The sequence below is a fragment of the Emydura macquarii genome, unplaced genomic scaffold, assembly GCF_026122565.2.
Source record: "Emydura macquarii macquarii isolate MOO-44397 ecotype Brisbane River unplaced genomic scaffold, CSIRO-AGI_Emac_v2 contig_67, whole genome shotgun sequence".
NCBI lineage: Eukaryota > Metazoa > Chordata > Testudines > Chelidae > Emydura > Emydura macquarii.
In genome coordinates this window covers 3739747-3753165 of record NW_027130204.1, presented here as the reverse complement: position 1 = coordinate 3753165, position 13419 = coordinate 3739747, and the positions used below count along the sequence as shown (strand labels likewise).

The 13419-nt window shown below is 45.8% G+C and overlaps 1 protein-coding gene across 2 annotated transcripts in view; it reads right to left on the bottom strand.

Moving 5' to 3' along the window:
* LOC137146906 (uncharacterized) overlaps window positions 1-13419 on the bottom strand; it is a 71468-nt gene that overhangs the window by 40917 nt on the left and 17132 nt on the right. For both annotated transcript variants that reach the window (XM_067538556.1, XM_067538546.1), the window contains exon 3: window positions 1116-1277. In XM_067538556.1, coding sequence (XP_067394657.1) covers window positions 1116-1277 — 162 coding nt within the window. The remainder of the gene's footprint in view (window positions 1-1115; window positions 1278-13419) is intronic.

Sequence of the window (13419 nt, the reverse complement as noted above, 5' to 3'; positions counted from 1 at the left end):
TCAGTTTCCCCATCTTTAAAATGGAGACAATAATGCTAACCTGCATCACAGTGGAGTTGTGAAGCTTAATTTATTACCATTTGCAAATCACACTGAGATTCTCACAGTGGAGTGATTGATGTAGCTTGTTGGGAAATTATGTCATCTCCCCCCCCCCCCCCAAAAAAAAAATTGATGAAAAAGAACATATTTCATTTTTGTTTGGGAGCCAAACACCAAAAAAGTCTTCAGTTTACAGCAACCGAAAACCAAAATGTTTAGGTTTAAAACCAAACCTCTGAAAGAGCAGGGTTTTTTGTGGGGGAGGGTGTTAAATGCCCAAGCATTTTTAACAAAAACAGAAATGTTTTCTCCAAAAATTTCCACTTAGTCAAAAAGCCATTTTTGTCCTCCCAAAAAATAAAAGTTTCAACACATTTTTTCAACCATCTCTACCAAGTATTATCAGCCTGAAGTAAATAAGGAAAAAACACAGTAACTACCGTTGGACTGGTGGTGTTATAAGTGCCAGGATTCTGGCGGTTCAGTCTGGATAAATACCCAAAGCTAGAATGCTCCTGCAAAATTGAGCTGGAAGTCTCATGAGAAGGGAGGATCTTTCATGACAGATTTCTGCTACCTCTTGCGAAGAAGGGGAGGGGGAGGGGAGAAGGGGGCTGCAAACAGCCCCTCTGCTGGTATTTGTGAGACTTGTCCAAGCACCTTTAATCATCACATGATCATGGATGGGCAGCAAGATACCAGATAATGAAACCAGTCTGTAAGGCAACCAGCCCAAGTATTCAGCATCCCTAACCAAGAGATCTAGGAAGAGGTCAAAGCTATTGCCCCTCCCACCCCACTCAATGGAAGAAACCAGGTCTAATCAATACAAAGACTGGGATGAAGAGGGAAGTGGATAAATCTAGAAAACAGTGAGAACAAAAGAAGATGGATAAAAGCACCCAAAGATGAGCTGAACTCTGTTATATGGGCAGGTACAGACTCAGCAGCCTGTCCCCTACATCACACATATACATACTTGCCTGGGAATGCTTGTGCTAGAGCTGAGGTGGGCAGCATTTTCCCCTAGCCCAGACAGACAGGTGATTCAGTGCCTGATTACCTCTTCTTACCTCCTTTAGCTGGGTCATCTTCTGCTCCTTCTGCAGACCGCACACTTGCTTCTGGAGTCGCAGGTTGTGCTCCTGTAGCTGCCCGATTTTCTCTATCAGCTGGCATATGTGTTCCAGATACCCCAGGCCAGAGCCAAGAGCCTTGGAGTTCCCTTGATTCACCTGCAGTGACAAGCCATTCAAAGCACAGATCAACAGTGGCAAAATCATTCCTATCTCCCCCATTTCAGCGTCACAGGCCACCAAAAGTATGCTGGGCAGTGTGGTTAAAATGAGACCTGACTCAGGTCTTTAGCCCAAACCCAAATCTTAATCTTTTAGGTTAGAAAAAATCTGTTTGGGTCACTTTTTCAGACCATGCTCCATTCCCATCTGGCTCCATCCAGAGCCAGCAGCGTTAAGGTTTTCAATGCTACCTTCGGAATCCCAGTAAAATGAAATCTCACCCTATGGTATCATGAAGATGCCTCTGCATGAACTGGAATAGCAGGCGGAGAGGCTATTTCCAGCCCCACCCTTCAGATTCAAGATTCAGATGGAGCAGATTCCAGTGGGCATCCAAACTACAAGGTGCTCATCTGAACCCCATATATTTCATTGACACCCACTGTTACCCTGGCAGAGTGGTGTAAAGGTCCCAGAGCACAAGTGAGAATCTGGGACTAGAACTTAGGCCATCACTATCCCCAACACTCCTGGGGCCAAATTCATCCCCTGAAATCAATGGAGCTGCACCCTGGAGGAATTTAGTCCATTGACATCAATGTGAGTTGCATCTGTTTGCATCAGGACTGAGTTTGGGCCCCATAAAATGTCTGATGGGTGCATGCTGTAGTGCTTTGCTGCTCTGGGACTAACAGAGCCCAGGGGACAAGATCTCTGCTGCCTTTGCACCTTGCCAGAGTCATTTGCGGCTGTGCAGAGTGGGTGCAAAACACCACCCCCGTGGTAAGTGAGCAGGGAAGTCTGACTGGGTGGCATTGCATAGGTGTAAACAAGGACACAAGGTCAAAGACAACAAAGAACCAGGCTCCTGGGGTGGTCCCAATGCCAACATTTACGTCACTGCTGATTTAGCCTCATGTCACTAGTTAGGTAGTGGACTTGATCCCGGGCCTGAGCCAAACCACTGATGTCAATGGGAGCCTTTCCATTGGCTCCAGCAGGCTTTGGAACAGATTCCCTGAGCTCCTTACCCAGGCAGTGATGGGTGTTTGCCTTAAGGAAGGTATGCAGGATTAGGCCCTGTGACGCTAGGCCTGGAAAAGCCAAGCAACTTTGCAAGTTGCATGGCCTAACTATGACCTTTAAAGATATAGGACCTTGTGTCCTTGTTTGCCCCAGGAGTTGGTCTTGGGGCCGGTTTTGTTCAACATCTTCATTAATGATCTGGAGGAGGGGGTAGATTGAACCCTCAGCAAGTTTGCAGATGACACTAAGCTAGGGGGAGTGGTAGGTACCCTGGAAGGTAGGGATAGGATACAGAGTGACCTAGACAAATTGGAGGATTGGACCAAAAGAAATCTGATGAGGTTCAGCAAGGACAAGAGCAGAGTCCTGCACTTAGGATGGAAGAATCCCATGCTCAGCTACAGACTGGGGACCGACGAGCTAGGCAGCAGTTCTGCAGAAAAGGATCTGGGGGTTACAGTGGATAAGAAGTGGGATCTGAGTCAGCAGTGTGCCCTGGTTGCCAAGAAGGCTAATAGCATATTGGGCTGCATTAGTAGGAGCATTGCCAGCAGATGGAGGGAAGTGATTATTCCCCTCTCTTCGGCATTGGTGAGGCCACATCTGGAGTATTGTGTCCAGTTTTGGGCCCCTCACTACAAAAAGGATGTGGACAAGTTGGAGAGAGTCCAGCGGAGGGCAACAAAAATGATTAGGGGGCTGGAGATGACCTCCTGAGGTCCCTTCCAACTCTAATCTTCTATGATTCTATGACAATACGATAGCGAGGGTCATTCCTCATAAGTAGATAGAGCTTTGATATGCAAGTGTATTGTTGGTAGTTGTTTGATGTTGTTTATGTATCTCTTGTTACAGTTTAGCAATGTAGATAAACTGATTTCCTGTCTATCACTGTTCTATTGATTAAGAGTTCAAAAGGAATATATGAACATTTAGATGGAACTTTGAATGTAACAATACTATTGTTTGTATTTCTCTTTGAAGTAAATACCTGTAAATGGTTGTAAATGACCAACTACCTTGTGCTAATGTAACTAGTTACCAGTGTGCTCAGGACATAAAAGATGGCATTTCAGAGTCCCAAGTAATCATCTATTAATTGTTCAAGGAGATACGGCCTGTCAAGAAAATATCGGTCAGCCTGCATGGATCTATAAAAGACTCTAATGGACTGGTCCTTTTTTATGTCAAATCTGTCCAAGCTTGTCAGGGAAAGTTTGGATCACAAGACTGAGATCCCAGCACCAGCCTGGAATCACCCTGCTAATTCTCATGGGAGAATTTGAAGGAATTCTGTGCATGGACTATTTAGTCTTCATTTCTCTGGACTGGATTTCCAACAAAGAAGCTCTAAACAAGGACTGACAACTTCCAAGCTGTTTGGGTAATTTCAGAGACTTTGCAATTTGAGAACTTTGCAATTCAGTTATCATCTCTGCTTTGAAACTCAACTAAGAGCTTTATTTGCATTTGTGTATGTATACTGATCTTTTAAACATTACTCTCTTTTTAATAAATGTTAGTTTAGTTAATAAGCATTGGCTTTAAGTGTGTATTTGGTTAAAATCTGAACTATTCATTGACCTGTTTGGTAATGTGTCTGATCCTTTGGGATTGGTAAAACTTTTTTACGTATGATGGATAAAGTTTTTCAGTAATCCCCATCATATTTGACTTGGCTGTCTGGGTGGATAGTTTTAAGGGAACTGTATTTTGTCTACTGTATGACCAGTGAGGTCATCAGAACCTGTTTGTTGCTGGCTTGGTATATCTTATGGAAGAAAAACCACCAGTACTTAGGGCTTTGCCTGCCCCATTCTTTGCAGTTTGCCCTTTTAAGCTATCTCAGCACGGCTCCCCTGAAGGCCAACATCACAGGCCCCTTATATGGTTATGGCAAGAATTAGATGGATCTATTCCATTGTCACAAGGTGACTGGCCCCTTTAATGGGTGGGGCAGAGGTGTCCAGTGCACCTATGACTAATTACCTGCCACCCAACTGGATGTAAGGGAAGGCACCTTGGCCTCATAAAGACAGAAGCTGGTGGAGCTGCTGGAGGAGAGGCTGAGAGTCCAGGCACACTGGCCCAAGGAGTCCTGTGCAACCCCCTGACTGCAAAGAGGAGAGACTACAGGCTGGGAACAGATGCCCCGTGTGTGAGTTGAGAGGAAGAGTCCTGGGATGACTAAAAAATGGACCATTTTGAGGAAAGGCTTGGATCCAGCCAGACCTCAGGGAGGCGGAGGGGCTGTATCCACTCAGAGACCGTGAAGGAAGAGACGGAAGAGACTTTGCTCTGGCTTTGACTTTGCTTTAGCTTTATTTTATGTTAACAAACCAGTCCTCAAGAAAGAGGTCTGTTAGTGTATATAAATCTCTGTGAATTATTCCAGGGACTTTGAAAGGGAAATTGAGTCAGGGTGCCGCAGAGCCACACTTGACTAATAGGGTTCACTACAGAGGAGGCACACCCTTTGATGTACATAGACTTAGGAGTTCTGTTTCTTAGCATATGAGCAAATGTTCAGTCTTTGGAAGAAATGCTGTATTGTTGTTAGTTTTTGTTATGCATTTGTTCTTTGGGAGACACTGTGATCAACAGCAAAGTGTTTGCCCTCTGCTTTATTGTATTTATTTATATTTGGTGGCAATTCTTGGGACAGAGTAGCTCCCTGTGAAGCAAGCAGTGGTGGGTGAGCTGTAACCTCTGGAAGAGGGGATTGCTGCATGCTGTTTGTGATGACCTCTATTTCACAGATGGTATCTGTGTAGCAAGCTACACTCAGACTATGCTGCATTACTGATTTCTCGTCCACTGGGAAGCTGACTTGAAAGGCCCCACAATTCCACTGTCACACAGCAAAGGGGCCACACTGGTGCTACCATGAGGAACTGGTGTTGAAAGAAGGGCAACAATATTGTCCAGCTGCATTTTCTGCATCTCTCTGCCTTCTGCCTCTTTAACACCCTTTTGTCTGGCAAACGCTTTACTCTTTACTGTAAGATTAATCTGTTGAACATCCCACTAACAAATACATACGGAAACACATTTCCACATTGGCTCTGCCTATCAATGGGCATGTGATAGCCATAACAAAATAAACCCAGCTTTTTAGAAAAGCTCTGCTCTCAAGTTTCTCTCACGTCAGAAAGTTAGTTGCCTCTACAAAAGCGGGAAGCTCACTTTGTGTCCTTTCTCAGAGCAGTACACATTTTGAGGGGAAATACTAGCCTTGGGTCTCTTCCTGTCTTTCCATTATGTCAAAAAGCTCTTGGTGGGTTCAAAAAATAATCAACATCAGGATTATTTTTTTAAATAAACAATGATACAATGTTATTTATAAAATCTATTCTTATGTTCAGCAGTTTTTAGGTCTGAATCTGTGATGTAAATCCCATGAAATCATATTAAATTATGTGACACTGAATAAATGAACTCACTTTCCTTACGATTGCCATTGCTCCTTTGTAGACAAAACTATTAAAAAAAGAATCAGAATAGATTTTGCTCTAATATAAAAATGTATCTTTAAAATACGTGTAGCAGGAGGAAGACAGGGATCCAAGAGCATTCAGAGAACACAGGATCAATGTGTTTTGTCCTTTCTGAAAAACAGAAAAAGCCCTGTGTTCTCTGTACTCCAGCCACAGTTTTCAAAAGTGACTAGTGATTTTTGGGTGCCCAACTTAAGAAACCCAATTTTCAGAAAGTGCTGAGTGCCTTCCCTCTGAAATCAGGCTCCTTTAAGGTACCCCAAGATTGACTCCTCAAAATTGCTGGGCACTAGACCTGGTTGACACTTGGAATTTGTAGTTTGCAGGAAATTTTGACATTTTGAAAACTGGTTTTGGTCCAAATCAGAACAAAACCAAATATTTCTGAAATGTCCTGCTTGCAAACCAGCTGGGAGACATGGACTGCAGGGTACAGTTCCATAATGTTTTGTTCAGAGTTACTAACATTTCAGATTTACAAACAACCTCCATTCCCGAGATGTTCATATCTTTGAGGTTCCACTATAGCTCCCAGAGCTCCCAAAACACATGTTCATCTTACAAGAGGGGAAAATGAGGACTGAAGGATTTTAAGCATCAGGCAAGCCCTAAAATGTACTGCAGCTGCCCTGCAGTTACAGTGCAAGTTCATTGCCTCTGTCCTTCTTCAGCAGTGGTGTATATGCCTTGAAATGGGCACCTTCACTGCGCCTGTTGTGCAATACACCTGATTTGGATCAGGGTTATGTCTAATTTAATTTTTGATGTGCCTGAAACCGACAGAGTCGATGTCCAAACACAAATTTTTGGGGGGCAACTGAGCAAGTTGCCTCCCTAACGATTGCTCAGCAAGAAACCCCATGAGGCCTTTTCCAGGAATTCCTTTCAATAGGCTGGAAATATTTAAGCAGCACTCCCTAAATATCATCATCTGGCTCGTGCAGCGTGCTGCCCAGAATTTGCTGTGTGACAGCCTGCTGTAGGTCTCTTTCGGAATGCTAGAGCCAGCGAGGCTGGAGGCTGTGCCACTGTACGGCTGCAAAACAGATTCCATTGTAAGTCCCCCACTTCCAATTCCACATGACTGTAGCTTCCTGAAATCTTCCTCATCAGGACTGAAATTTTCCATCGTTCCTTCCTGAAGGGGATTATTTTTTTATAATGTTTGAGCAAAAGCCATTTTTGAGTTGGTGGTAAATATATGGCAGTAAAAATATATCCACTGCTCTTCTGGTTAAGGAGGCAGGGATAGGCAGACAAGAGACAAAATAAAAAACAGCTGAGTTTTCAAAATTTAGATATGACCTGTAACTAGGACCAGATTCCGCTTTCAGATACATCGGCTTAAATACTGAGTGGGTCAGATCTTCCACTGGTGTAAATATGTTGATTGACTTCAGCAGAGCTATGCTGATTGGTCCTGCTTTGAGCAGGGGGTTGGACTAGATGATCTCCTGATGTACTTGCCAACCCCTATCTTCTATGATTCTATGACTCTATGATTTACACCAGCTGAACAGCCAACCCAGTGACTCTACTGTGAATTCAGTGGCATTACTCCAGATTTAGACTGATTGATGTAACTGTTCACTGTAACCCCCAGGTCCTTTTCTGCAGAACTGCTGCCTAGCCTGTCGGTGCCCAGTCTATAGGGATTCTTCCGTCCTAAGTGCAGAACTCTGCACTTGTCCTTGTTGAACCTCATCAGATTTCTTTTAGCCCAATCTTCCAATTTGTCTAAGTCACTCTGTATCCTATTCCTAACCTCCAGCGTATCTACCACTCCCCTCAGCTTAGTGTCATCCACAAACTTGCTGAGGGGTTTTTGTCAACATATTCTTTAATGATCTGGAGGATCCACCCCACCTTCCAGATCATTAATGAATATGTTGAACAAAACTGGCCCCAGCACCGACCCCTGGGGCACTCCTATCTAGTTGATGTCGGATGTCAACTAGACATTAAGCCATTGATCATTACCCATTGAGCCTGATGATCTAGCCAGCTCTCTATCCATCTTCTAGTCCATTCATCCAACCCATACATCTTTAACTTGCTGGCAAGAATACTGTGGGAGACCGTATTAAAAGCTTTGCTAAGGTCAAGGTATATCACGTCCACCGCTTTCCCCACATCCACAGAGCCAGTCACCTCATCATAGAAGGCAATCAGGTTGGTCAGGCATGATTTGCCCTAGGTGAATCTATGCTGACTGTTCCTGATCACCTTCCTCTCCTCTAAGTGCTTCAAAATGGATTTCTTGAGGACCTGCTTCATGGATCTGGCCCTTGTTTTTAAAATAAGGTTATAAATATCTGAAAATGCAGGACTGAGCATCTACAGAGGAAACTTTTAAGGTGATAGCTACAGTCTCTGGGCATGATCTTCAATGGGTGCAAATCAGCCTCGCTTCTTGGGCATCGGTAGTGCTCCACTCGCTAAGAATCCATCCCTCAGTCTCTAGCTATTTGCCTAGCACCTATAGCTAGTATTTAAGTGCTGTAAGAAGTTTTTAAGTGCAGGTGGAGCTGCCAGGGGACAAGAGCTTCTTGTCTAGTAGAGGTGTAATCAGGACTCATGATTCTGACCATCCCACCAGCACTGCATCCTGCTCTGGGTTCAATGATGGGCTGTTAGTTTGGCGCATGCCCTGGGATTTTCTTTCATTATGGCTCTTTGGAGAGCGCTATGGGGACGAGCTGGTCTCATGACATGATCTGAAGTTGGCATAAGGAGGACTTTTCCTGATCTCCAGTTGTTCTGGAGTCCTGAGCCACCAGCTATTACAAAGCTCACAGAGAAGGCTTATGTTTATTAAAAGTCTCCCATGCAAGGTGTTAAGTGTCCCCGAGATGCTCTGAGGCCCCTTCTGTCCCTCAACGCCCACTGAACTCAGGAACAAACCAAAATCCTGTAAACCGTTGCATGGTGTGTTGTGTGTAGGGTGGGTGTGAATGAAGGCTACATATGGATGCAAGCAAAGTCAAGTGCTTGGCACCATTCACTGCAGTGAGCTGTAGTGCTTCTGCTCTCTTACTTCCCAGAGAACAGAGTCAAATATGTGGGTGTGTCGGAAGATGGTAAAACCAATGAGCTTGTCGCCCTCTGGGGAAGCAGTGTGTCCCACCGATAGGGTGTGAACTGCCCTGGGAGTCAGGCTCTGCTTCCCACTGCCATTCTTGTGTCTTGGGACTGTAAACTGAAGCACGTGACTTATGAGGAGAGGCTGAGGGAACTAGGCTTGTTTAGTCTGCAGAAGAGAAGCGTGAGGGGGATTTCATAGCAGCCTTTAACTACCTGAAAGGGGGTTCCCGGGAGGATGGAGCTAGGCTGTTCTCAATGGTAGTAGATGACAGAACAAGGAGCAATGCTCTCACGTTGCAGTGGGAGAGGTCTAGGTTGGATATTAGGAAAAAGTTTTTCACTAGGAGGGTGGTGAAGCACTGGAATGGGTTATCTAGGGAGGTGGTGGAATCTCCATCCTTACAGGTTTTTAAGGTGCAGCTTGACAAAGTCCTGGCTGGGATGATTTAGCTTAGTCTGCTTTGATCAGGGGGTTGGACTAGATACCTCCTGAGGTCCCTTCCAACCTTAATCGTCTATGATTCTATGATGAACTCTTCGTGCAGGGAATGTTCATCACTGTGTTTGTACAGCACCCAGTACAATAGAGCGCCAAGCAAGATTGGGGTCGCTAGGTACTAACATAATAAAAGGTGCTGTCTTGCTCTTGCTGTCAGATAGGATTCACTTGGAGGCTGTGCTCTTAATACAGGCTGCAGTTCTCCTCTGCGTCTTGCCTGTCTCACCCCTTTCTATAGCGGGTGGCTCTTATGCCCACAATGCTCCAGGATCCCAAGAATGTGTAAGGCAACATTTCAAAAGCCCTGGAATGTTACTGCACACAGCACATCCTGGGCTTGGAATAATCAATTAGCCATGTCAGAGGCTGAGTGGGAAGCACTTGTCAGTGGAAGCTGACAGCTTTGTTATGACTCCTGAATAACAGGAAACAGAGGAATCATTCTGTACTTTTCTAATCTTCCCCACCCTGTATTTTACTCTGCTTTCCAGGAACAGCCATGCTCTCTGATAGCCTGCAGCTTCCTGTGTGACACACACACGCTATGGATGTGGTACTTGACTGCGATGGCCTCCCATGGCTTTCTCCTTCTGCACTGTACCATACCAGTATCTAAAGAGAAATATTCCAGCGGACTGGATTGACTCAGGGGATTGGTAACAGTGTAATCACCCTGAGTTGGTTAGATGAATCCAGCCAAAGTCAAAATTTGTCACCCTCTGATGGCTGTTTGCTGGCTTGCAGCCCAGTTCCCAGTGGCCTGGTGTCCATATCACAAAAACTATCACCACAACTACCCCCTGTACTGCAGTAGAAAGACCATGAATGAACAGGCTATAGATACTGGATGATTCCCTCATTCCTTGGAAGTGGTCCCTCCAAGGAAGGTTTGCAGAAGGGAGGATGTTTGGGCTGCCACTGCCCATATTATGCTTGTCTTGTGGCTACAGCGAAGTGCAAGACTGTCAACTTGGCACTTTTCACCAGCATGAAATTGGAAAAACAAAACAAACCCCATTATATTTAGAATGAACTGGGGAGTCGCTTTGCCACGCTGTCCAAGCAGATGGGGATACACTGAACACCTCTATGGTGATATCTTTCAAACAAGGAGATTGCACGAAAAAGTTTTTTGGGCCCTGGAGGTCAGCCTGGATCTAGAGTGGGGCTTGGATCCCCAGCTCAGTGTTGTATCCAAGACAGGTTTGTGCAAAGCTTTGATAAACAGAATAGAGGCCGGGAGACTCGGTATAATCAGCACAGCTCCATTATCTTACCACATTGACTTACAGCAGCTGGACATCTGGGCTGTGACTTTTCAAAGGTTTTCAATCCACCCTCCATTTGTTGTACAAAACCTAACTTCTGGCCTAATGTACTGGACAGTCTTTATATTGTGTCATCATAGTTCTAGTAGCTGCTGCTCTGTATGCTGTAGTATTTTTCTGCTGCGTTAATATGCATAGTGTCCTCTTCTAGTATAAATCACGGCTGCCTTTGTGCAGCTACAAAAAATTAGCTTCTGGGCATTCAGCCAGTGAGGATATTAAAAAGGAAGGCCAAGCCACAGAGGAGGAAGGGATGTTCAGTCCTACCCTATGGCATATATGCTGTGTACATCAGAGATAGACCCTGTCTTGTGCTGAGGACTGCCGGAATTGCAAACGATGACTTTAAGAGTGGGCAGAGATGGGGCGCTTTTCCTGGTCTACCTGCAGGCCAGGGAGCTGAAGCAAGCATGCAATCTACAGCAATCAGTCTGGAAAGACCCAGCCTAAAATAAGGTGGGGAAAGCTGTGCCTCACTGCCTCAGGAAGCATCCAGCTTTGTGTCTCTGCTTTTGGTTACTGGGTTGCTGTGGCATACCAATGGCGGGGGTGCACCAGCTGGGCCCTCCTCAGAGAAGCCACCCCCTCTGTCACAGGCAGCCAGGAGCTGCTGAGCTTTAACATCCCCGGTGGCTGTGCAGACCCCAGCACAGGCCTGCCGGCAGTCAAGGGCTCCTGTTGTGAGGGGAGCAAATGTCCTCCCGGCCCCGGCGCTGGGTGCAAGGAGGGAGCCATGGGGACTCCAGCTGTTCAGGGACCAGGCAGCCAAAGGCGGGGCCCTGGGGCACAGCCCATCGTGCCCTGCCTCCCTGCTGCAGGGAGGCCCTGTCGCTCCCACTCCCCGCTGCACCCGCCGCCCTCACAGAGGGGGAGTGCGGGAAATGGCCTGCAGACATCCTACCCCCTCCACAGGGTGCTGCCGCCACCGCTGCTGGTAGGGTGTGTGCAATTGTAAGTGTTGGCCCCCTGGGCACCGGTGTCTCCTGGAGACCTACGGTACGCCACTGCTGGAATCTAAAAGATAAAGTAGTGTTACTGTAGGTGCAACTTTCCTGCAGGAGTAGTCAATGTTTTTATCTGACTTCTCTGCAACTATGCCATGAACGTAGCTGGGCCCTATAGGTCGGTCCTGTTACAAACTTCCTCAATGTTCAGGACTTTCAGGCTCATTATGGAGACAGGAGACTGCTAGGAGGTTTGAGTTCAGATCTTAGAGGTCAAAAGACAGGATCTTTAGGAGGGTCCCAAATAAAGTGTTTTTACAGTGTATGTGCACAGCATATAAGTGGTGGGGACAGAGCAGGTCTAGGGTAAGGCACTGACCCATCACTGTCTTTCATTTGACATTTAGTCTGTTCATTGGAGGCCCCACTGTGCTAGCTGCTGTACACACACATCATGAGAAGACAGCCCCAAGGTCCTTACAATCTAAGTTGAAGACTAAGATTCCCCCAAATTGGTTAGTGATTTAGGGTGCCCCCCATGAGCTGCCTGCTGGGGCGAGATTTGAGAGAGTGCGTGCACAGCATTTTCTGACAATCTCAGGTCCCTTTTGTGTCTCAAATCACACACCCCAAAAATGGAGGCACCCAGAACCACTAGTCCCACTCGAAAATTTTGGCCTAACTGCTTAAACCCAGATCTCAAAGGGATTTAGACATTCAACTCCCACTGCAATCAATGAAAGTCAGCAAGTGGCAGTCCTTAGCACTGCTCTGGTGCTATTCTAAGGCCATGTCCTCATTAATTCGGCATACAGGCAACACCATTATTAAATCACCTGTGGGTGTGCACGCTTGGATTCTTTTGTCGGTGGTGCACTTCCTCACCATAGGCACTTGTATTTTCAGTGGGAGGCATTGTGGGATGACTCCGGAAGGCCAGTAACAGTTGACGTACGCAATGCAGCGTCTACACTGACCCTGTGTTTCCCTAATTACATTGACTGTAACTATGCCGCTCGAGGAGGTGGTGTAACTAAATCTGTGTAGAGAGGCACTTAAGTCAGCAGGAGCCAAATGTAAGTGAAGACACTTCCATGGCTAGGTTGACGCAAGGCAGCTTACATCTACCTAACCGTGTAGTGCAGACCAGGCCTAATAGACAAGCTGTTGGAAGAGAAGGGCATCAGTAGATGAGTGTTCCCGTTGCACACCTTTCAGCATGCTCAGTGTGTTTGCAGAATTATTTTTTTGACAAGGCTGTATAGCTCCTTCCTTTTGGTCATGGTACACTCAGGTCTCTCTCTCAATAATTAATTACTTGATTATATTTTCTCATTGCTGGATCTTAAAAGCAGCCGCACAAGATAGCAAGTCAATAGTCTGTCAGCACAATAAGCAAATCACTAGCAAACTCTTGCCAACACAGAGCAGCTGCACAAAAAGGCTTCTTATTCTCCTGTCAGTGACTGAAACAATTTTCTAGCTGCATTTCAGACTCAGCAGGTGCACATTCTACCCAATGACGGAGAAGCAAATAAGTCCATGAGACTGGCCAAGCTCTCAAAGAGGAGAATGCTCTATGCTTACACAGCACCTTCCACCTGCTGATCTCAAAGCACTGAGCTTTCTGCTGCTCTTGTGCGATATTCACTAGTTAAAATGGGATCTTTGTCTTAAATCATGAATGCAAGCAGCTCTGGAGTGTTTTATCTCGTGCATTCAGCCCACACTCACTCACTATACAAAGGAGCCACCACTTCC